This window comes from Aulonocara stuartgranti (genome assembly GCF_965226115.1).
Source record: "Aulonocara stuartgranti genome assembly, chromosome: 1".
NCBI classification, from domain to species: Eukaryota; Metazoa; Chordata; class Actinopteri; order Cichliformes; family Cichlidae; genus Aulonocara; species Aulonocara stuartgranti.
In genome coordinates, this window is record NC_138939.1 from 6,131,539 (window position 1) to 6,156,892 (window position 25,354).

Below are 25,354 nucleotides of genomic sequence, written 5' to 3' on the forward strand. Positions count from 1 at the left end.
AGAACTGTCAACTAACATCGGTGTTTTCTCACTCAACCATGTGATGAGTGTTTTTAACTTTCAAATAGCATTATTCTAAATGCCTTTAAGTTCTGATGGCACATTCCCCAAGATTTGAAATAATCAAGCCGATTTTCTTTCTTTTTTAAAAAATTTTCCCTACCATCTCTGATTGTTAGCCAGTAATTGAAAACCCCACGGGCATTCCCAAAATACACGGTAGTGATTTGCCTTTCTGGTCCCTCTTCCCCTCCAGCACAAGCTCTGTCCCTCCTTAGAAATTAATTTTTGTACATGACAGTGAAAAATCCATTTCAACAGATGATGGAGAACCTAAACTTTCTTTAGAGAAATAAGTGAAGGTCGTCATTGTTTGTTTTGTATACGCTACAAAATCTGATGATGTGTCCTCTTGTATTTATGACTCCAGTGCAAGATAAATGACTGTTTTCCTTTGACCTTAAAAACCTGGCTTTGTGTGTTTCTCTGTGTGTGTGTGTTGTGCAGAAAGCAGATGACCGAGAGAAGCGCCAGGAAGCCCACCGTTTCCATTTTGATGCCATGTGAAGAAACAAAGCTGCATCATGGGAGACCATCCTCTCCCATCCTCCCGCGCATGCCTCTCACCTGACCACCCTTTCCTCTTCACATGTTTTCACTCAGACTCATTTCAAGGGCCAATAAATGGATTCTCGTATACCCCAAAACGTTTCTTTTTGATATTTTTCAGTCCTTGAGTCAGATGTTAAATATTTATGCTCCATTTCATTTATTCATTCCAGTTTTAGAAGTACAGGAGCTGCAACAAGGCCATAGAGACAGACAACGAAATCCTAATGGGAATCACTCTCAAGTTTAAAGCAGTGATTTCTTTGGACCGACTGTCGTTAGGAGTGTGATCGTCAGTGGTGTTATTAGTGTATTTGGATCCTTTTGAAATGCCCAACAAGTAGCTCCAATGATAAAAGCAGTTTCTTTTTGTTTGTTCACTGGGAAGGAAGCACCTTTAACATTGTGTGTATATAAATGTGCATCGTTACTTCAAAGCCACACACGTGTTTCTGTCCATTGTCTTTGCACAGCTGATGAACCTCTTGGGTTTTTTCCTGTGAAATTAAACTGAACTGATTGTATTATATTGATTCAGCCTCACAGCTACAGACAGCAATTGGTGAAAAGTGAACATAATGTGATATAATGATGCTGCAGAACATTTTTATGCTTCCGATCCCACTAAAAATAATGAATGGCCTTCATGTCTGCTGAGTGCAAGTTTGTCTCTTTTGAGTCTGTCCTAAAACGCTGCATCATGGGAGTGCCAAAATAAAGAGCCTGGAGTCTGTAAATGTCTAATTCTGCTGCATCAAAGTCCTGCAAATCATCCGACGCCTGGTTGTCCTGCTGAATAAAGTACAGTTCGCTAGTTTCATGTTTTAATTTCTGTAGAGCTGGGTGGCTCCGGTGTGTTTTATTTATATTCCAAGAATGAGCTCATGGTTTTCCATGTGGTTTGCACTTTTTTTTAACAAATGATTAACTGTGGGTGTATGTAATTTATTTGGCTTGCAAATGAATGTTCAACCTACTAAATGTGTTTACTTACTAAAGTTGAGAATAAAGGTTTCTTCTGCTTAAGTCACATGTTTCTTTCCCTGTTCCACTCCTCTTAAAGCTGTTCATAAAATTATGACCCCAAAGTCATACTTGATCACTTTTAGGAATTTCCCACTGGAGCTCCTTTCCAAGAACATTTTTTTGTTTATTTTCTTGCTGAGAAGCTAGTGGCAAATTTCCACTCAAAATAATCCTCTTTTTATGCTCTCATTATCTGAATTTGTTGCACGGTTAAATTAAACAGCCTTTAATTTTACATGAGACCCTTGAAGGTCCCTTGGAGCACCCCTCTGGGCCTGCACCCCTCTACAGGGCCGCCCTACTAAATAATGCATGAAGAGGGTAAACCTCCCCTGCATGGAAAATGAGAGTAACAATATAGCCTTCAAGCAGATTGCAACTGATTAAAAACACTACAGTATTGATAGACAATTGCCAGCCGTCGGTGTGTGTGTGTGAGTGAGAGAGACAATGTTTGACGGAGAGATACAGTGAGGAAGACAAGGGGACTCAAAGCAGTAGGTGGTGCGCTGCACGCTGTGTTAGACTAGGCAGCAAATAAAGCGTTACAGAACCGGAAATATGATATTTCCTTAAAAATAAAAGCATCCAGTGAAACAAGCAAAAGTTGAACGTGGGGAAAACGTGTCATTCCCTTTCTTAATGAGAGCAGTGTCCACATGTGCAATATTTAGCACATTAGTTATCCATGACTGTATTATTCGGGATAGCTGAATCAGTGTTATCCCCATAGATAGATAAACAGATATTTTTTATGCTCTTTTCTCTTTAAAAATCGCAACAAGTTCGCGAGTGAAACTTTATTTTTGAAATACCTCACCGGAAAAGCTCCGTGTGCGTTGTCTGTAACTTGACCGTGTTTCTGACAAGCCTCTCATTGATGTAAGCAGCGCCCACGGCTTAAATGAGCCTCGTTCAGGAGCGTTTCTTAGTTCAGACACGGGCGGAGAGCTGGCAGAGACGGACTCTTCTTCTTCTCCACCACCTCCTGCTGTCCTCCTCCATACTCTTCCCCAGTCTCCATCTCTCTGTCACTCTCCATCCATCATCCATCCGTCTGCGTCTTTTGGATACCTACCTTCCTCTCCTTACAGCGCGTCAGCCCAGCTGGATCAGTCCATCCTCCACATGTCTTCTCCACCGTGGTCCAACTGCAGGCTGCTTTTGCTGTAATAATGCCTGGCTGAAAGGCTCGCAGCGGGGTTTTTCTTGCAGCAAAGGGAACGCCGAAGAAGAGCTCGGTGGAGCGCGGCTCTGCGTAATGGATTTACTTTTGTCCAAGCAAAGTTGGATTTTGTGAAGAGCCTCGTGGACCCCTACAATGGTCAGAAAAGGAGGGCGTTTTTAGAAAAGGTGCTTTTGGGTTAGGAATCACATCGTCAGAGGAAATGCACAGAGGTGAGTTGTACAGGAGCCCCTCGGTCATCCGAGGTGCGCGTCAAGGTCTGATTCCTTGGCCACGACACGGACGACAGCACATTTCAACCTTGGATATAATGTTTAACGTTTAATCCTCTCTTTTTAGCGCAGCTGACAGTTTAACTGCAGGTTGTGGGGTTTGATCCCATCAGAATGAAGGTGCCATGAAATTCAAATAGCCTATTAACCATGGATGCGCTTTAGAATATTAAAATGCGCCTCGTTAATTTAATGTTTTTCGCTTAATCTGATGCAATTTACAGACAGTTTTCAACGGGTTTTTTTCCCTGCTTTCTGTCACACCTATTTCCATTCTTCCTTTATTTGCATCTACTTGCCCTCTTGTGACAGATCTTGGTTCAAGCTTCTGCTGCTCAAACCACGCAGGTCCTCCAGGGTTTGGTTAGGTCTGATTGGCTTTAGTCGACCGGAGCACATTCGCTGCTAATTAGAAAGACTTAATAAATAAATAAAAGCGAACACCATTAATCATCTGGTATTTTGAGCATTTAATCGATAAAAATAGTTTTGTGGTTTTATTATATTGTAATGGTCCAGTGGTGCAAGAAAAAAAAAACAGAATCTGTGCGGCACTCAGTTTACAATCAGTAAACAGTGGGAACAGATTTGTGATCATAGTGGACAGCAAAGGTCAGATACAATTTTTTTTTTTTAAAAACGCACAGCAACGATACGAGCCGTCAGCGCGCATTGACTGCTTCCAATAAGGCGTAATAAAAACAACTCGTCACAAACAGTGTAGCCTAGCGTAAATCTGTCCAGAAAAGGAAACTTAAAGCTATTATATGTTTTAATATATGTTATCAATAACCTAAAAATATATACTCTCATATTACTTTGTAATGCACGGGTTACAGCTACGGGTGTCAATGGGTGCTACCATGGCCAGTTCCTTCTCTGCTGCGGTGGAAACGACGAAGTTTAAGAGCCAGTCACAGACGTCCCGCACACGCGCGTGCTGCCGCCGGAGCGACTCCCGCTGCAGCCACAGGATCGTGCCGTTGGCACAGGAGGCACGCGCCGGAGCACAAGGCTGCAACGCCGATTAAGTGCATCGAACCTGTCAAAGGGTCTGCATGTGTGGGCAGTTCACTGCATCGCTGAGGCGCTGAGGTTTAGGCCATGAAAACGATTTAACAGCAAAGCGAACCACCGCTAACAAAGGTGAGGAGAGCGTCACTGCCAGAAAGTAGCTTGGCCGCAAGAGGTTTGCTCAATACACGGGGATGAAAAAACAAGTTCTGGGCATGTAACTCTATCCTGACCACGACTTAATAATAAGTGACCAGAAGATACATAGTGTTTTAAGTTCAGCTTTACAAAGAAACCTTAAAGAAAAATATTTTTAAGTAGTAAAAACTACTGAACAGGCTAGAGTTCCTTGCACTTCAAAATAAAAGCTGCTTCAAGCATTACTGTCCATATTAAGTCACTAACCTGCTGTTTCTAGGGAACTGCCTTTGCTGACTTTGAGGTGTGTTTGTAAATGCTCAGATTAATACATGAAAACCAATCCTGCTTGCGGTGAGTCTAATAGCCAGCATAGTCCGGTGTGTTCCAGCGCTGTTGATTTTCTGATGCTTTCAGCACCCTCTCTGGGTGAATGTACCTCACTATTTCACTACACAGGTTACAGTGTGAGTAAAACTGAAGCCTTTTTAGAGACTTTCATATCTTATCAACTGTTTGGCAACAGCCATGATGAACTGCAGGATATTTCTGCCTGGTGTGGCCATTAAACAAAGAATTCTGCATCTCCCCCTAATATAAAGACAGTTTAGTTTCTATGTCCCTTTGCTTTGTACTTGTAGCCACAAGGGAATTATCTAATTCCCAGGCACTTCTAACTCGTGCCCATAAGTTATTCATCTTGAAGCCACACTAAATCATTGGCAGGCAATAGTATCTCATGGGCCTGCAATGATATTTCTCCCACCCGTGTAACAGGGGGTGTCTCCGTAGGGTACAGCAGTGCTGCTGATTCTGTTTCAGTTCAGAAAGCTGCGGTGACCTCAGTTTGTGCCCAGCTTCTGCTTGGTTTGGACGCCAGAGTGAGAAGTGATGTAAAGATGAAGTGACATGACCTAGAATAGCAGGGTTGAAACCGGCGGTAACGTTTCCTCTTGTGCTTTAAAATGACCAGAGGTCAATGAGATGAGATGACCCAACCTACATTTTTAAAAGAGTGCTTTATTTCATAAGATGTTAGCCCATTAACTCATTTTTTTTACAAGTTGTGTCTATGTTCATAATCTCCACACTCCACCCGTTTTTATACACATTTGCAAGTTGTTCTCTTGATGTTGAAGTGACAAAGACTGAAATCCTGTTTAGCTGCTGATTTATTTATATTGTTTCAAAATATGTTACAACTACCAGAATAAATTATGCAACCTTTGCCATTTAAGTGAGTTTACATTTTTATAGACTTGAAACACATTTAAGTCACTGCAGCCCTCTGTCTTTACAGATAAAAGCACTCTTCTTACAAAGTCTGTGTTTTAAAACTTCTGACAAAAGGCCTTCGGAGTGTGGTGAGATTCCCACTGTGCACACTTTAGCTTTGTGGAGGGCAGCAGTGTTTCAGATATCTTCAGAATTTAGATTCTGGCTTATTCAGTGAAAAAAGCCTCAGTGTGAGCTTGCAGCATCTCTCTGTTATTTGGGTGGTCTGCTCTCCAAAATTGCCTGTGGTAGTTCGTACTCCCACCTACTTCACTGCAAGATAATGGAGACAGAGGTAATGAGATCCTGAAGCTGGGAGGGAGGGTTTCTGTATGTGTGCATTTCAAAATGAGTCTAAGCATCTAGGCTCACTGGTACGTTTGTGTTCATTGCTCATGTTAAATGTGGATTGTTCTTCATTAGATACCCGCTTCTTTTCTTTTTCTCTCTCTTTCTGTCAGTCTTCCATCCGTCCTTCCTGGGTGCCATTATGCAATGTGCCACGCTCACACTTGCTCTCCTATTCGATGTGAGCGGGCCAACCTATTATGAACTCAGTGGGGATCAGGTCTACAGCGGCTTATCAGAGCAAGACAGTGTCAGAAGCTGTAACATGCGTGCTCTCAGCGCAGATATCATTGTACTACAACATATTCCATGTATTGGCCGTGTCCATGCGCTGCCCAGATGCCTGTCTTCTCATCAACGCTGTGGGCCCAGAGGCCCGGTATCCATTTTTTTGTGCGAATGCTTTATCTTTCTGGTGCCCAGAGGCTGCAGATTAGTAGGTGGAGTTGGTAGATTCAAATTACCTTTAAATAACTCTACAAGTATCATTGCAAGTCTGTTCACACTGTATAGGTACATTTAAAGCTGTGACTAATTCAAGTATTCCCACCATTCATATCTATATATAATCTTAGCTGTATTATTTCTTCATGTATGCCTTTATCTCACACTGAACTTTATCTCCATTAAGTGTTGTCATTAGCAACATATTTCTGAAGCCAAAATGCCTACTAGCACTGCACTTTAGTGTTGCAGATAAAACTATTATTGCTATTGATATTCTTTTGCTTCCACGTTTCGTGTTTCGCTAAGCATCTGTGGAATTCCTGAACAACTGAAACCATTTTGATAGTCATATGTGAAAATGTACTTATAGGACAAGGTAAACAATCTTTTAGATTAATATTTATTTGACATTTTATAGACCAACAATTTATCAGTTAACATGGAAATAATATGCAGTGTAATTAGAGAAAAGAATCACAGTAGCCCTTGTTTATTGTGCCGCGGAATGACAAGTACTGTCATAATAGTGTGTAGTAGAGTGTCACTATTGTGGCCAAACAGACTCATAATAAATGTAATACTGCTATTTATGGAAAATCTGATGAAAATAAATCTCCTGGTCCAATTAATTTTTGTACAGCTTTCTTAATTGTGTCTTTTTGCTTCTGTTTTCGGTAAATAAATGACACTGTAAATGGGGGTTGGAGAAAAAGTCTGTAACCATGACTGTATGAATCTTTAAAAACATGAACATGATATCAGTATTTCTTATTGAGACAATATGGCTATCATTAACACAGATATATCACAACACCCAGTCACTGAAAAGCAATGAATGAAATGGTGACCTCATGTCTAGTTCTCACTTTCCATCTTAGATTTGTGTTATTTCCAGGATGCCTGTGCACTATTTGTCCTTCCATGAATAATTTGTATTGATAATGGACTGTTTTTTCCCCTCATTCTTCCTCATTTCTCATTCTTGATATACCCTTATTGCATTAACTTTTCTCTCTCAGCTCTCCTCTTCCTTTTCCAGCCATACCTTTTTTTAAAAAATTTACTAATTCAATCACAGACGTACTTAAAAATGATATTGATCTATATTTCACTTTCATCAGACACAGGGGAAATCAATACCACAGCCGATCACATTCGGTGTCTGTTCAGTGGCTTTACTGCTGATGAACTCGAGGATATGAATACAGAATTTAAGTCACCTGTGACTAATGTGTAATATCTCTGTTTCACAGCGTGGGTACTCTTCTTTCTAATAGAAGAGGGTTTCGCTCTGGCACAGAGAACTAAAGGTAAGCTCAGGTACTCCTATTTTCTCTTAATGTTGTTTCATCCATATCGAACCAGTGTGAAATGAGGAGGCATTATCTCTACTTTTATCACATTAATTCCTTCAGGCCTCTCGTCCCTTTATAGCCTCTGCCTGCTTGTTCCTTTTCTTGCACCAATCCTCCGTATACTCTCCTTGCCTTCCAATCATCCCCCCATTCATCCCTTGACTCAATACCCCATCTGTCTGTCGCTCTCTCTTTTCCCGCTGTCTTTCTGATTTCAGAATCCCCGAGCGATTATGGCGGCCAGAGGCCCAACCAGAACGACTGTGGCACGTGGATCCGCAACATCAACGGCGGGAGTTTCACCTCCCCAAACTACCCAAACCCCTATCCACCCAATAAGGAGTGTGTTTACATCCTGGAAGGTAAAGCCAGATCACTGATGTTTCATCTTCTGCTCCATAGCGCCAGAACAGCTGACACAGTTTCCCGCCTTTCAGCGTGTTGCCTCCTTCAGTGAATGTCATTAGCCTGACTGGCATTGTTTTATATAACCTCGCTCCTATCTGATTTTCTGTTCTTTTGCTAGCGGGCAATCAGCCTGACATTTTTCCAAATGAGCCATCCGGAGTTTGTTTCAGCACACAGATACCCTTTGAGAATGATGGAGAGTGGCGTATTGTGGGTAGCGCCTGACTTCTGGTCTCATCAGAGCAGTGCTACAGTGTGCTCATCTTTATTGGCAAAAGATTCGGTTATTGAAGTAAAATATAAAAGAGATGAACATCTGCTACACAACTGAGCTCTGATGGCATATCACTGAATTGTAGGCATTCTTGTCAGCTTTAGTGTTCACCAGAAATATCACACCCATCAGTAATTTGGTTTCCTGCCGCACGGGAAACATAACGGAAAGCATCATTAGTAGCTATAGGAGATGCGGTCTGGGATGCTGCTTGATGTGTTTTCTAAACTGATGAACTGTTTATCCATGAAGTTAAAGTACAGGCTCTCATGCTGATGAGATGCGTGCTTTTACCTTCTGTGGTGGAGAATAGATTTTTCATATGGCTCAAGTGCTCCCCCTGTGGACAAAGCAAGCTCAGACCTATTGTTGGTGAATAAGCCTACTGATGTGTGCAGTAGTACCTCGCAGCAGGCCTGGGACACCACAGATGGAACCTATCATTTACTATTATTTAGTCCTGAATGGCCTTAGTCATATTCATATTCAGGCTCCAGTGTTCAGCCTTTCAGTCTGAATCGCAGCGAGATGGATGCTCACGTTTGGTAGAAGAGCTAATCAGATCGCTTTGTAATCATAAACTGTGGTTAGTGAGCCTCATTGATTGTCATGTCCCAGAGTTCATCAGCTCAGTGATTATACATTCTGCTCTTTACGTATCAAGCTGTGTCATTTACATGTGTGTGTGTGTGTGTGTGTGTGTGTGTGTGTGTGTGTGTGTGTGTGAGAGAGAGAGAAGGAGATGGAAATTTATAGAGAAAATGAGACTCAACACATCAGGGAGTGAATGCACTCATAGCAGGAAGTGCAGGCATACAGGCTGCTCATTCAAGCAGAAAGGTTCAAATTCAAAGGCAAGAACAGAAGCAAAAACTCACACAGGGAAAAGAGAATCACTTTGGTTATTTTAGTTCACTTGTTCTCTGTGCCATACACATGTACCACCCTTGACCTTGCTCTTTTTTCTCTTTTCCTGGGTGCATTTTGCTTCTGCAAGCTTGGCATGATTGAGAGCCCCACGCCCTCACCCTCAACATCTCTTTTTAGTATGATTCATCTCTGAAGGCATGAATTGCCCTTGCAACCGACTATGTGTGTGTGTGTGTATGCGGGGAGGGAAGCCATGGTATTAAAGTGCAACAAACATTCAGTACATTCATCTGGATCTGCATGACAGATGAACTTGTGAACTAGAGTTCATGCTGTGACTGCAGTGTTGTGTATTCACAAAATCAGTGACAGCAGTGCTGACATATCCCACAGTGGCTCCATTTGTGGATGCTGTGGTCATGTGTGTCCACATACACATGGGTGACACATTAAAGGAAAAGTGCAGAATAGAATATTTTAGTGTTGGGCCATTGCACACCTGTCAGAAAATGACATTGATCATACAAGTTTCTGTAACCCACTGGAAGGATGAACAACTTTGTCACAAGATATATTCTCTCATTTGGTGCTTTGATGATGGTTGGAGAGCACTGCTTGACATCTCCGTCCGAAGTCTGTCGTAGGCGTTCAGCTGGGTTAAGATTGGGTAATGCAAAGGCAATCAAATGTGACTCACATAATTTTTATACTCATTCAGTGCACCCTTATACCTTATGGATAGAGCATTTTCGTCCTTGAAGAGACCACTCCAGTCCAGACAGAAATGTGTCATCATACACTGAAGACTCAGAAATGCTCAGAGCAACTTTGTACTGATTTGAAGTGAACCTCTTCTGAGGCGAGAAGTGGGCTCAAACTATACATGCCAAATATTTCCCCAGCAAACAAAATCGCCTTCTGTATTGTGAAGCACTTTGTGATTTTTATCTGTGAAAAGATATAAATAAATTTGACTTATTTACTTACTTTCTCATTGTAGGTTTTCCTTTAATTTGTCACCTGTCTGTATATGTATTCTTCTGAGTGATGTATGCACACAGGGAATGCACTGTAAACAGACTGAGTAGCATAACTTGAAAGTATAAAATCTAAGCTAAAACTTGTCTGCGATGGATGGATGGATGGATGGATGGATGGATGGATGGATGGATGGATGGATGGATGGACAGACAGATGGATGGATGGATGAATGGATGGATTTTGAGTTAGACCATCATATTCGGGGGTGAACACCACCTGTGCTAATATTGGTCATTATTCATAGTTTGAATAGCAGAAATTACTCTGAAAGTCCTCAGTAATGCAGCCTGTACAGAGACAGGAAACACTTTCGTTTGGATTGATCATTTTTAATTCAGTGCTACTTTTCAGTAGTCAAACCACTTTCTTGTGGGCCACTTGTCACATTTTCCTTGATCATTTTGGTTCTCTCTAGAAATAGAATATCATGCCTGAATACAACCTTAAGAAACATTTACATACAGTAAACATTTAGCATGGCTAAGTATCAGAAATTAACAGTCAGCAATGTGGAACAGGATTTACAAGACTTTATAATCTGCACCTTGCTCTGAGCCAACTTCTAAAAAGTTCATGTCACCACCCAGATTATCTGCGTCCTCTAAAGGAAAGACTTAATTGTATTCTTTTCACAGATTTTCTCCCTTTGTTTCTTTTCTCTCTCTGCTCCCTTGTTTGCCAAAGCCCTTCCTAGACAAAGGATTCAGCTGTCTTTTGATAAGAACTACTACATAGAGCCATCGTTTGAGTGTCGCTTCGATCACATCGAAATACGTGATGGGCCATTTGGTTTCTCTCCACTTATTGATCGCTTCTGTGGGGGAAAGAATCCAGAGATTGTCACATCCACGGGACGTTTTATGTGGGTTAAGTTCACCAGCGACGAGGAGCTGGAAGGCCTTGGATTCCGAATCGAGTACACCTTTATTGCAGGTACAAGCAACCGAACGGCACATTTGCACTGAATGTAATGGCACAGAGTGTGAAAGCACGTTTTTGTACACATCAAAGGTTTTGAGCAAGATGTGTGAAGAACAGGATCTGATTAGTTTGCTTTTATCCCAAAACATAAAGGAGAATCTGATCTCCGTATAACAAAAGGAATACTTATCTTCCCCCCTTTCCCATCTTGTTTGTGTTCATTACCAGTGAAAGATGATGAAAAAAGACAGAATGGACATCCACAGTTCTCTCATAGATCTACAATTTTCTTCAATCATAGATTCTCCCCCCCCCCCCATTTTCTTGCCGTTCAATAGAGACAAGTCCAACATCAGAGCCTTCTAAATCTAAACCCAGTATGCCCAGAAATCAGTGCCTCCCATCAGGTGACAGATATTAGCTCCAAACAGACCTCCTTTCTGCTTTATCTAGGATGCGTTAATGTGATCTTATCTTGTGTTCTCTTCTTACCTGTTTCTGCTATGTGGATTGAGAGTAATGTGCCATCCAAATCTTATCATTTCAGACCCTGATTTTCATCTGCACGTGGGTGGACTGCTAAACCCCATCCCAGGTAAGCTCTTCAGTATTTTGCAGGTTTGCGTTCGATCCTTTTTGAAGAGCTCCTCTGTGCTCAGAAGCTTACCGGAGGCTATCTCAGGCACTGGCGTTAATGCTGAATGCGTAAATGTACCTTGACAGGCATACGACTGTATATGAATTGAAAGGACGTACATGAGCACACATGTACAAATTAAAGAACACGAAAGAATGAACACACACCTCTTTTATCTTGCTCTTCCCTCCCTGCCTTTCTCTCTTTGTTTCTCTGTCTTCTTATTGTCCTTTTTCCTAATGCTGCTGACTTCAGTTCAGCCTTAAATCCTTTTCTTTCCTCAATAAAATCCATTATCTGTCCCTCTGTTTGTCATGTGTTTCTTTTCATAATAACCATTTTTCTTGTTATCCTCTGCTCTTTTTTTTCTATTTGGTTCTTTTATGTACATCCATGTGACCCCATTCTTGACTTTTTTATTTTACACCCTTCTCTCCTTTCATTTTTTTTCTTTTTTTAATGTTTCTCCTCCACATTTCTTTTGTCTCTCTGCAGAATGCCAGTTTAATGTTGGTGGATGGGACGGGATTATCCGCTCCAGTCAGGTGGAGGAAGAAAAACGAGTGAAGCCTGGTGATGCCCTGGACTGTATCTGGACAATCAAGGCTCCTTCTCAGTCCAAGGTCAGTACAGTACTGACTAATTTTAGTCAGTAACCAGGTACAATCCTTAACACATTTTTTCTATCCTGCTCGAGCTCCATTGTTGTGCTTTCTAAACACTAAAATCTAGCTGGTGTCTATCTTTCTGCTTGAATGAGTCATGTTCAAACCCATTTCATTATGCCAGACAAATGCACACCTTGAATAAATAAAATCTCTAAACATCCTCCATTCTCACTACAAAATAAAGTGGAATAACATTAAAGGGTTTTTATTCATCTCTCTTGGGGATATTTGTTACACTGGCAACATACTGAGTTAGCGCCACAGAAAGACAGAAATTTTACATCTAAAGCATCAGTAATGTTTCTCTCAGTTGTGTTCAATCATTTCACGCCTCTCAGCGTCACTGAAAATTGAGGTTACACATCTTTCTCAGTGAATTGTAAGAGCACAGGGGCTCTGTTCACACCCCAGCTCAGAATATTTATTTTGGCCACTAATGGAACTGTGGAAATGACAAAAACCTGCATGAATCCTGTCCAAGATCGCATGAAAATGATACAAAAATCTCATTGCAACAAATGCAGTTAATCCCAGAATAGATATGAATAGTCATCCATGAAAAGAAATCTGAGGAGAAGTAATTTTGAATTTTACCATGAGGACTTGAAAGGAGTTGAAGCGAGTGTGTGTGTGGGGGGGATCCTTGGAGTACAAACAAGAATAGGAACGACTCAGAATATCTAAACAGTCATGAAGTAAACTCTGAAATCATCTTGTATACTGCCAGTCTGTTCAGTGTGCCCCACTTTCCATTGCTTCACCTTCCTACTGTTCTCTGTCTTTGCACCATTAATTCTTTGCACATTCACCTATTACTATTGTGATGCTATTACACATTTCTTTTATCTATTTTTGTGTCACTGGGAAACTATTTTTGATATTCTCTGTAAGAATATCAAGTAAATAAGTAAACATGCAGCCAAGAAGATGTAAAACCACAACCCGACAAACCACCTGTTTACTGTTTACCACTGAAGGGGGACGCCTAGGAGGTGGTTTGTGGGTGTCGGTAGATCAGGTTTGTGCCAATTCACGCAGAGTCAACTCAATACTTTTTTTTCTTTTTTTTAATCATGTTCCTTGAGCTGCTGCTGAGCAGTTTTTACAACGTAGCGGTGCAGTTGGTGTTGAGAGTGTTATTTCCTTGGAGTGTACTCAGTCTGTTACAGCTATGGCACCCTCACCTATTTAAGTAAACCTCTTGTATAGACGTGTTTTTTGCCACATTTTTGAGCCAGTTTTGTCACATTTGAATGGCTAGCATGTAAAAAAGTAACATCCACATGAATGCCTAGGCAGGTTGCATTGTAGCACAATGACCGCTGATTAACTTTACCTTCCAGGGGTTTTAGTGTTGTGGCTGATCGTTGGATATAAATCTGAGTGAGTCTATAAATTATTTACATTTAAATATGTAACGGTAATACATACAGTAGCATTGTGCGCTCCTTTCATTGAGAACAACACTTCTGGCAGTCTTGTCTGTACTGTGGCTGTAATTTAAAACATAATAGGTGTGAGCATTGCAAATACACAGATAGGCAGCATGGGAAAAAGCAGTGCAGGCGAATTTTATTTAGTGTGGCCCTGGAGATTCACGAGTAGGCAATATTTTCAGGCCAAGAGTGAAAACCCAGTGATAAGTTCTGATATTTATGACTAGATATCAAAAATCTCATTGGAATTACAACCGCAACCTGGCTAGCCTTAATTCATTGCTGCTCTGCTTCTCCCTAGTGACTAAATGAGTCATCCACACACTCCTGGGCTGCTCACTGGGCTCAATACACTAATGCACACAAATTCATGCACATCCTATTAAGTATAAAGTGGCAGATGCATTCAGTCACAAATTACACAGTATCCATTCACACAGTACAAGTAATTACCTATGCACATTAAATACTGATATGTATATAGGAAAGTAATATTTTATTCATACACGATTTGCATGGACACGCATTCTTTTCTTACTTGCATAGAAAGTAGCCTCCACAATCGCTTCACTGATTCATCACGTGCAGTGTGAAGCAGAAGTGAAGATGATCTGAATTTAGTAGAAGGACAGAGTTTAGTGGCCAGACATTAGCTCAATGACGCAAAAGGAAAAGAGCAACAGGCTCAGCAGCTATTTAACTGCTGCCTGCTCACCGGTGTCTGTGAGCTAAATGTGCTGAAATTTAATCTGAGCCATGGTCATGATTTTATCATGTCATTATTCCTGACGTGACTTGTGCGCAGAATAATTTGTTGACTCGTGCTATGCAGTTACTCACAGTGGGAGCTGAAATGAAACACAGTTATATACTTGGGCTTAATAATAAGCAAACTATGCTGTGCTGGCTACATAGACTGTAAAGATAAGATGGACATTGCTACTGTGACAAAACCCACTGGTTTGTGAAATTAATTTTGAAGCTTGGCTGGCATTTTAACCGTCACCAATTTTTTTGGAAACACACATTGGGTGCAAGAGGTGGCTCTGACTGAGAAATGGAAAGTGTTGCACCCTCATATAGTGTCAAGGTAGCCACATCCTAAAGCATAACCTGCTTTGTTGTTTATTTTACTCAGCATGGATCCATGTTAGCATAATGAAAATTACTTTGTCTTAACTGATGTAAAACTACTGATTGAGGTCATTAATTAGTTTGCAATAGCTATGTATTTTCTCATAGGCTGCTTTATAATAGGGAGTCACCCCCTAGTGGTAATTAGAAAAAAATGCAGGTTTACATGTCATCACCTTCCTTTATGTCCAGTTTGTAAGAAAGACATTCATAAACAGGGCACAGGCTCAAAGTGAAGTTGTATCTCAGTAGTAGTGTTATTGTAGAAAAAGCACAGGTGTAGTAACAAAATTATATGAATAAAGAAACTGTATTGAGGATGCTTTCTACTGGCTGCATAGTCTAGCATTTTTACACGTTTCTCTAACAAGTCAAAGGTCCTGTTTCAGTCCAGTAAGGAGACCCACATATCTCAATGGGGTTGTGTCAGCAAGAGTGTCTGGTGTTAAAATGTGGCAGATCAAACATGTAGAACTACCTTCTAGCGTGACCCCTTGTGACTAAGGGAGCAGCTGAAAGTAGCTTTTATTAAATCTGGTTTGTAACTGGCTTATTCTTTATGACTTGCTTCTTTGTGCTTCATGCTATAACCAGGTGAAACTGTTATAGGCTGAGAATCGATGCGATGTTCAAGGACAAACTAGTGCATTTCAGTCAGGTTTTTAAAAATCCCATTAAATTTTGGGTCAGTACAACATGATAAATACAAGGTGTTTTGATACTTGTGTTTGACTGCAATTTCTGGAAAGCTGAAATTTTCTGACTTTCTGACCAGGTGAACACACCATTAGTATTTCATTCTGAGCCCAGACTTTCAATGCCAGGAGAGCTGCAGCTTCAGCTCACTAGTCTTTCCTCCCTGCGGCATTCTCTGAAGAGAACCATGAAAAAAACAGTGTGTGAGGAACACAGAGCACGCTGCTCCATATTCTCAGATTTACTTTTACACATTGCTATACATTGCTATATGTATCACAACCTGGATGAATTAGATTTACTTTGTTGAAGTAAATCTATGTTCTTTCCATCTGTTAAACTCTTTATCCTTCCTCCATACCTACATGCTCTAAGGAAGGGCTTTATAACAATTCACAGGTTCACGGGGTTCTTCTCTTATCTGTGTTTTGTTTATTACGAGTGTCTGAACATCTTCCGTGTCTGCTATATTGGGTTTTCTGATTTAATGAATATTTTTCACACTTTGCTGACATAAAAAGTAAAGTTAGTCTGCTGTCATGGTTAGACAGCAGTGAAGCGAAGTGATGTATCGCTGTGAATTTCATTTGATTTGCATCTCCTGTGCATCCCCAGATCTACCTGCGCTTCATAGACTACCAGATGGAGCATTCCAATGAGTGTAAGAAGAACTTCGTGGCTGTGTACGATGGCAGCAGTGCCATTGAAAACCTCAAGGCCAAGTTCTGCAGCACCGTGGCTAACGATGTGATGCTTAACAACGACATGGGAGTCGTACGAATGTGGGCCGACGAGAAGAGCCGACTCAGTCGCTTCCGCATGCTGTTCACATCATTTATTGATCGTGAGTGCCAGTCTTCCTGACAATACTAATTCAGCCTGGACCCAGCATTTTAACATCTTGTTTCCTCATGTGAACTTCCACATGGTTGAGTATTTGGCCTAGAGCCATTTGTTATGCTGTTAAAAAAACAAAACAAGCATAAGACATCAGTTTCTGGATGCCATCTGGAATACACAGAACGGGCTCAGTCTGACCACACGTATAAAAACTGTGAGCTAGACAATTTTTACGGCATCAAACCCGGCATTCTGCTGCGGGTTTAACGCTGCTGTTGAACAGCACTTTATGCATCTCTGTAGATATTGACTAATTAAAGGGATTTAACCATCTCTAGCTTTTTTTTAAGCTGACAAATAAGATAAAATATAACAGTTTTGTGTTATTATTTGTTTATTAGGAGTGTGATTTGTAGTTTTCTTTGCCCTCTTTGGCTGAATAGTTCTCTGTTAAGAACGGGTAAGCCGTAGGGATTTATATAGATAAGATTTTGTTGCCATCATCAATTCTGCTTGTTGGTTTGGTGATTCATTAACACTTCCCTAATGAGTCTTTGTCATTTTCCTGTTTAGGAAAAAAGAAAAAAAGCCTTCACAGGTTTTCAGCATTAGCATGGCTGATTTACTATTTGAGTCCAAACACATTCAATAAACAGAAGAAAAACGCTTACATGTGACTCGGGCATGCAAAAAGTTCTGCTGCCTTGTGTTTTAGATTCAGCAAGTTTCATAAAAATGTGTTCATACTAATAAAAGAAACTGAAACTTTGGAGAATCTGGTGCCTCTTCTCAACTGGAACCAGTTCTCAATTCCCATCCGTAAAGAGAAATACATGTTGATACTTTCAGGATCTTCCAGGCCCTAAATTATCAACCCCACACACACGAGCAGTCGTAAAAACAGTTGATTTATGAGGTCCTGTGTTCTATTTGCATCAGCAGTCAGCAGCAGACACTGAAGTGGCATTTCAGCAAGGAAAGCTAATTACGCTGCGCCATGTTTAGACCGCAGATATGAGAAAACCAATTATTAACTCCAGCATTTTTAAGTAACTGAAAGTATCAAATAGTTTCTTGATATGCATGTCACCGCATCATACTGTGTTTATTATAGGTCACTTACAAAAGGGAACTAGAAATTTATTTCTCTGTTTTGGTAAAAGGAAATGCTGCATGGGGTTAATGGAAGTAATTTCAGTTTGGGCTTCATCACTTTTGAAGTACAAGAGATTTTCAGACAAATGCTGCCAAAGGTTGCGTATAAAGTAGAAAGAAATTGCCAGGCAGAAAACAGTTTTCTGTTAGCACACTGTAATATTTTCATTAAATGCCTGAATGGACTGAAATATTAATTGCTACATTCTCCTGCACACTTCCCAAGCCCTGTGTGAATGCTAATGTTGTTTTCATCAGCAAACCCATAGCGATTGCAGTCGCAACTTGAAGGCTTTTAGATTCAGCAAGAGTGTTTTTCTTTTTGTTTTTTTACTTGAAGAGTCCTTAAGATCATTTGGATCCTCATTAATTCTGACTTTGAGTAACACACAGTTCATCTCAGAGTAGTCTGAAGACGCCTGAAGAACTCATAAACTTTATTTGGTCAGAGTCAGCGACTGGCTTAAAGTTTGCTTGGAGGTCAGAGGGAACAATTAATCTTTGTCACTTAGTACAAGATGAGTTGTGCCTTTTGCACTCCGTCATGTGCTCTAATCTTCCAGCAGAATCCCCTATGAAATGTAAACCAGGCACATGAAAGCCTTATTAAATAAACACACGGCCACACAATGCACACACTCAGATGAGTTATGTCCTTGTGTGAGGAGAGAGGCTGTGAGGGTGAAGCGCTGTTGACACCTTCCTAGAAACTACATTTTGAAGGCGAGAGACACATAATCGGTTTGGAAGTGATGGCGGTGTCAGGGGAGCGACCCTGTCTACTTTCTCACTGGGAAATAGAAGGAGAGCACACTCCAGCGCACACATACTCTGTCATGCACAACCTCACATACATGCCCATATGCATGTCCCGCTGTCAAAGTTATTTAACCCTGAGGCAGAGGAAGCAAGTGGAGGCACAAAGCCCTCATCACAATGGACCTTGGAAGAGGGTTGAAACTAGTAGAGCAAACTAGAGTCTGTTTCAGCTGTGATAAAGACTCAGAGAGTGTGTGTGCACACAGCCGCTAAGCTTGTGTGTTTAAAAAAAGAGAGAGGAAAAAGGGGTGGAATGATTTACTCAGGGGAGCTTGGAAGGGACAGTTTGGAGAAGCGAACAAGCCATAAGAGACAGATTTTGCTTTGTACTGCATGCGAAGAGGAACAATATTTATCTTTGTGAACACCATTTTAAAAGCATGCTCATCCTTTGGGCTCAACAAAGAAGTATAAATATGAGGCATACATTAATCATAATTGTTTTTGTTTTTTATGTTATCATTACTTTATTCCAATCTATTCTCTGTTACATCCTTTACTCAACTGAACAGGACAAATCTGATTGGGTCATATTTTGCACAAGTTATGAGCTTTAGGATTGGACAGTGTGCTTAGCACTGTTCTGGCTTTGAATCTCTCAGTGTGGACTTGGCATGTTTTCCCTCTCTGAACTCCCATTTGTTACTCAGTGATTCCTGTTTGTCGTGTATGTGAGCGTGAATGGCTGTTTCTGTGCCTGCGCCATCCTGTCCAGGATATACGACACGTCTTATACAAATAATTGGATACTAATGGATTTAGTGTAAAACCGACTTGAAATTAGATGAAGAAAATATCCTGTAGACATCATTTTCTGTTATTGTTGGCAACTGAAATGGAAACAAATTAAATGAAAGCATACTACTCATCAGCTGTTTTAACCCTGTAAAGCTTGAACCATGAAATAATTACCATAAAATTCAAATTTTTAGAAACTAGAGTGTTTATTGAACCTTCTGACAAATTAAAGAAAAATAAAATAATAATTTGCATGTATTAGTTTTAGTAGTAGTTTAGTTTTAGTTTTGCTCCTGGTATTTCTGTGCAGTTTTTTACAGTGGCAATGCATGTGTCCGATGATTCATATGATCAGATTTTTTGGGGGGAAAACACACTGAACCACACAGAAACTCATGTATCGAATATGACACACTTGGCGTTAAAAGTGTTTATAATATAGGGCTGCTCTCACAAAGATCAGGTTTTCTAATTTCCCTTATTTTGTATTAGACTCAATAAGAAGTTTTAGTTGCACACTCCTGTTTCTTTACAACCCGACATGAATTTTCCATTTGTTATATAGAGGACTTTGTGAAATATTAACCAACTATTAGTGTTAAAATATTCTGTCTGCTAAACAATTCCTCTGGACTAATAAACAAAATACTCTATAAATATCCTTAAGTAACCTAAACCCAGTTTCCACATCACCCATCTCTAGTTCCACTTGGCAGATAAGAATTGGCTTTTGCTGCAGCTCCAAACTTGTCTATACGAGTATGCAGTCATCTGCATCTTCTTTCAGCCTTGCATGTCTTCCTGCTGACTGGAAGTGCATCGGTCTCCTGAGCCCAGCAGCCAGCCTCAATTACCAGCCATCTCTGTCTCTGCCATCACAGTCTTCATACGCTGAAAGTTGCTTTAATGTGCTGTGTCTCGCGGCACCTGCCTAACCACCTGCACCCCCATGATGAACCGAAGCCATTTCTGCCCCCACATCCCCACCTCTGCCTTTCTTTTCATCTTTTCCCTATTCCCCCTCTCCACCTGCTCTCTGTCTCCCCTCTGTTAGAGTCTCTTGACGTGATGGCTGCAGTTTAGTGAAGCCGTCATCTCCTCCCCTCGTCACTCCGATGTTATGTGTGCAGGAAATGATGATGCATGGCCTTATGTGTACTGTGTCTCCATTAGACCTCCAGTGTTTCAGAAAATAATAGAACATTTCATCTTTTATTACGGGCCTCTACAGATTTCCACAGCCAAATGATTGTTCTTTTATTGTTATTGTTTTATTGTTATCATCAAAATAGCTTCTGGTCCTTTTCACAGTGTAGTCATCTTTTACTCAGCACTGTTAGACAGATGTTTTCTTTTTTTCTAAATTCCATTATCTCGGTGTATTGTCTTTTGCCTGCAGCTCCTTGCAACGACAATACTTTCTTCTGTCACAGCAACATGTGTATTAACAACTCCCTGGTCTGCAATGGCGTTCAGAACTGTGTCTACCCATGGGATGAAAACCACTGCAAAGGTGATTATCTTCTTTCTTCCAGCTAGCTGATTAAGATTTACATGGCATGTTTGTAGAGTTTGGATTTGCTTTTAAATTTCCCAGTTTTCATTGCTTTTTCCCCTCTCGTTAACCTTTTTGCTACAGAGAAGCGATCTAAGGGGCTTTTTCATCAGATCACTAAGACCCATGGCACCGTTATCGGCGTCTCATCAGGCATAGTTCTTGTTCTTCTTATCATCTCCATCCTGGTCCAAATGAAACAGCCAAGAAAAAAGGTAATACAGTCTTTGTTTTGCCATTGGTTGTAGTTGGACTTTCATTATTTTTTTTTTGACTTTTCTTTTTTTTTCCCCAAGCTTTATTTTCATTTTTAAATTGGAAAACAAATAAAAACAAACAAACAAACAAAGCAAAAAAACAAACAGAAAACTCACAACTTGTATCTATGCCTTTCAAGGTTAACCTCAGACATCTGAAAACCAAACACAGAAAATACAAGCTTAATAATAATAATAATAATAATAATAATAATAATAATAACAACAATAATAATAACAGCATAGCAACATTAATAATTACAGATTTTTTTTAAAGCAAACAAAAAAAAAACCAAAACAAATAACTCAAAAAAAAGAAGGAAAAAAAAAAGAAAAAAGTGAGCAAGACAGAAAACACACCATGTGAACCCCTCCCATCATCCCCCCACCCCTTTACCCCTGTATGGCTCTCAACCTCATCACATTGTGTATCAAAACAGCCCATATTTACACCTATCTATAGAAACTCTCATGCACAGGAATCAACATCTCCCACGATAAAACTGCAGCATTCAGGAAATCGAGTCAGGAGGGCCTAACCGGGGATCAACTCAAGGCAGACCCAGGGGGATTTGCGTCATCTCTATGATCTATTAGGTCCAAAGACGGTGGTTGGACTTTCATGACTTTCATTCAACTAAGAGATGTCGGAGCCTAAAAAGATGATACAATATTAAAAGCAATGGAATTACTTACAAGTTGGAAACGAATGTAGCTCTAAAGACAGAAAACAAAAAAAGCTTATGCTTAGATTTCACCACATGTCATAAATAATCCAGTACATGAGATAGGAAATGTATAGTCGCATTGTAATATCTTCTTATGTTACACCATTTTCTCTTAAGCTTCCTTTTCCATCTATTTTTATATCACTCTATGATGCCTCATAACTCCCAGAACCCATTACTTACTCAGTAAGCATTACTTTATGGCTGTCTTGAGGTGGCCAGAAATATTGGAGTCTGACTCTCCCATAATGGATTTCTCCCTGAGTGAGTGCTGAACATTTTTCAAAGTGGAGACCCTAAAAAGGAGTACTCTCCTTTTGACTCATGCTTTAAATGGATATAAAATATATATATTAAAAAGCAAGCAAATAATGTGCATTGAGTTAAATTATTCATTCATGTTTATGGCACAAAAGGTACTTACTAAAACAAGTGCTTAAGTACTTGTTTTACCATTTTAGAAACATGACTGTTTAAGTGGAGAAAGTTAGAGAAGATTCAGAGTTAGGTGTTTCAGATTTAACATTTAACTGGCATTTCCCAGCTGACACCCATCCAGTTAATCAGCACAAAAAAGAAAACATACATAAATGTCTCATGTGATAAATTAGTCAAAGTCAAATTTATTTATATAGCACATTTAAAACAACAACTGTCAACCAAGGTGCTGTACATTTCAGATAATCAAAAGAGATAAAAACATAGGAAGACATGATAAAATTAAAGAAAAAGAAGCATAAAATGAGATGATTTGAGTAAGAAATGAGACACATAAAAGTACAAATTCATTCTGATTTAAAACCCAAGGTTTTGAAGTGTCTAATGTTGGAGAGGTCCTGATGAAAAGGGGAAAATAATTAAATCTCTGTCCACATTGGACCAAATCACTCATATAGGAAAAGGAGAGATTTAGTTTTCAGAGTGCTTCAAGCAGCACATTTATTACATTTTTTTTGACAGTTTTAAGACTTAAAATGGTTATTCCTTCTATTGTCTTGATATATGCTCATGCTGCATCACAGTGGACAACCAGTGGCCTGGTAATCACTTAAGTGTATCGTCTGAATGGATCTTTTTCTTTTCAAGGTTGTAGCTCGACGTCCTGGTGTTTTCAATAAGGCTGGATTCCAGGAGGTCTTCGACCCTCCCCACTACGAGCTCTTCTCTTTGCGTGACAAAGAGATGTCCTCTGACTTAGCTGACCTTTCTGAGGAGCTGGACAGCTTCCACAAGATGCGGCGCTCCTCCACTATGTCCCGCTGCGTCCACGAGCACCACTGTGGTTCACAAGGCTCTGTGGCTACTGGCGGTGGCAGTATGAAACACAGCCGCACCACTCTGAGCTCAATGGAGCTGTCCTACCACAACGACTTCTCCAAGCCGCCACCCATGAAGACTTTCAACTCCACAGCCAGCTATAAGAAGAGCTGCTATGGCTACAAGCAGCACTCACAGACTCACGACTGCGACCAGCAGGTCATTGAGGACCGAGTCACAGAGGAGACCACATGTGAGATTTATGGGCGCGGTGCAACAGGAGTGGGTGGAGGAGCCGCAGGTGGAGGAGCAATGGGAGGAGGAGGAGCATCAGGGATTGCAGGAGGAGCAATTGGTGGAGCGGTGGGTATAACGGGAGGAGTGGCAATGGGTGGTGGGATGGGTGGTGGAATGAGTATGGCAGGAGCCATGAGCATGGCAGGGCCTAGTGGCATCGCTGGAGGTATTGGTGGGATGGGAGGAGCCTGTGGAACCCTCAGTGTTCGTGGCAACAGTGCTCGTAACAGTACCACCATAGTTGATCCACAACAGCGCTCGATGTCCATGGACTTTTAGATGGAAGAAAAGAAATGGAAACAGATCTTGCAGGTCGATCATCTAAAGAATGCAAGACAGGAGGACTATAATTCCAAACTGATTACTCCTGCGTGCTCTTCTGCCATTGGTCTTCAAGCACTGGTATTGTGGGTTAAATCTCGAGGACTCCTCTCATTCTCATGTGTAGGTTTGGGAAGAATGGATCAAAAGAACTAAAAGGAAGTGGGGAAAAAATCTGACATAACTACTGGTTCTGTTCTTCAGGATACTGAATGATTCGGAGTGCACAAAGTGTGGAGACATCTGGTCTCTGCAGTCTTATACTCAATAAACATCTCCTTCCATCAGAGACTTCTAGGAGAATGTTCTCGCATGTAGACCCAGACTTCTCTCTGTTGGGTTACCACTCAAACACAGAAAGAGAGAAACCTGGAGAGATGTTGTAGACTGACTTTTTGCATTTATTCACCTGCCATGCACAGATATATGATATATGATCGATAGTGTGTCTTCTAATAATTTATTTGAGTCTTTATTTTTGTCAGTGTACTGTACCGTTAAGACCAGTATGTATCCAGCCTCACGATGATGCTTGGCTTTTAACTCTTTGATCTTTTTTATTTGTTGCTCAGACGATTTTATGAAGGTGACTCATCCATGACATGTTGTGTTGATGATGAGGTGGAAGATGAAGAAGTTGTTGTTATCAATAATGATCAACTAAATATGAAGATGGCGATGATAATTATGTGATATTACTATAATAATTATGTATTTTTCATGGTTACCTCACATATACAGAAGGTACACTTCATTCAGTCTCTCCTCAGGAAGAGCACATGAAGAGACTGTCTTATTTTGCTAAAAAATACAGAAAAAGACTATTTCTGCTCTGAGTTTTATAGCATAAGAGGATTCAGACTTTGAGTGATCATTTATCAGATATAAATATTTGGATGTGAGCCCTGGCTTGAATCAAGATAGCCTCTCTCTGCCATGCCTCTCCAAACCCCTACCCTTAAAAGGAGAAAATGTAATTCCTCTGTGTCCCCATGAATCGAGTGTGTAAAACAAGCACAACCTGTTTCCTTACAGTGACAGACATGTAGCCTACTTGGGACTCAATTATGATTTTAACCACTAGTTGTATAATTTCATTTTGTTGAATTAAATGAGAGCTTATTCACCTCACCGTGTGAGTGTTTCTGTTCGCTGTAACCAAAAAAACATAAAAGTAACTCTGCTCAGGCTGGAGATGTCAGGACAAGATTCACTTTGTGACATGCAGGCAGAACAGACACAGCCTATGCAAAGTGTTTTGGTTTGCTTTGATGCAAAAGGGGCTGTGGGGATACTTTATTCCCTGAGTTGTGCGAACCTTAAGATTGAGTTTAAGTTGAACACAAATAATCAAAAGCTGACAAATTCCACTTCCATCATCTGTTGTGCTTAAAAGACTTTTTGAGTGGAATGCATAATGCATTGCTTCCTGACCACCAAAGACCAATTAAGCTTAATTAATATTTACAGATTATTATTTTCTCTTTGCCTCTCACTCTGTCTCTCACTTGCTCTCTTATTTGCTTTGCTGTCATGATGTGTTTGCCTTGTTAAAAGCTTATGACACAGTCTTAAAGTATTTGGCCGTTATTGATGCTAATTCCTTTATGCATTGGGCTGGTCACCTACACA

General features: G+C 40.4%; 2 protein-coding genes across 2 annotated transcripts in view; both read left to right on the forward strand.

Annotated features, from left to right (window-relative positions):
• The window catches only part of itfg1 (integrin alpha FG-GAP repeat containing 1), a 155,388-nt gene extending 153,753 nt beyond the window's left edge, over positions 1–1,635 (forward strand). The window contains exon 18 of the mRNA XM_082526686.1: positions 508–1,635. Within this exon, the coding sequence (XP_082382812.1) occupies positions 508–567 (60 nt within the window). The 3' untranslated portion in view covers positions 568–1,635. The remainder of the gene's footprint in view (positions 1–507) is intronic.
• An 864-nt stretch (positions 1,636–2,499) lies between these two features.
• Positions 2,500–24,868, forward strand: neto2a (neuropilin (NRP) and tolloid (TLL)-like 2a). The gene is made up of 10 exons (XM_082535069.1): positions 2,500–3,033; positions 7,569–7,625; positions 7,889–8,032; positions 10,948–11,196; positions 11,732–11,779; positions 12,317–12,444; positions 16,371–16,599; positions 20,707–20,820; positions 20,947–21,077; positions 22,934–24,868. The coding sequence occupies exons 1-10, from the start codon at positions 3,024–3,026 to the stop codon at positions 23,678–23,680; spliced, it is 1,857 nt and encodes a 618-aa protein (XP_082391195.1). The 5' UTR covers positions 2,500–3,023; the 3' UTR covers positions 23,681–24,868.
• Positions 24,869–25,354: the final 486 nt, after the last annotated feature.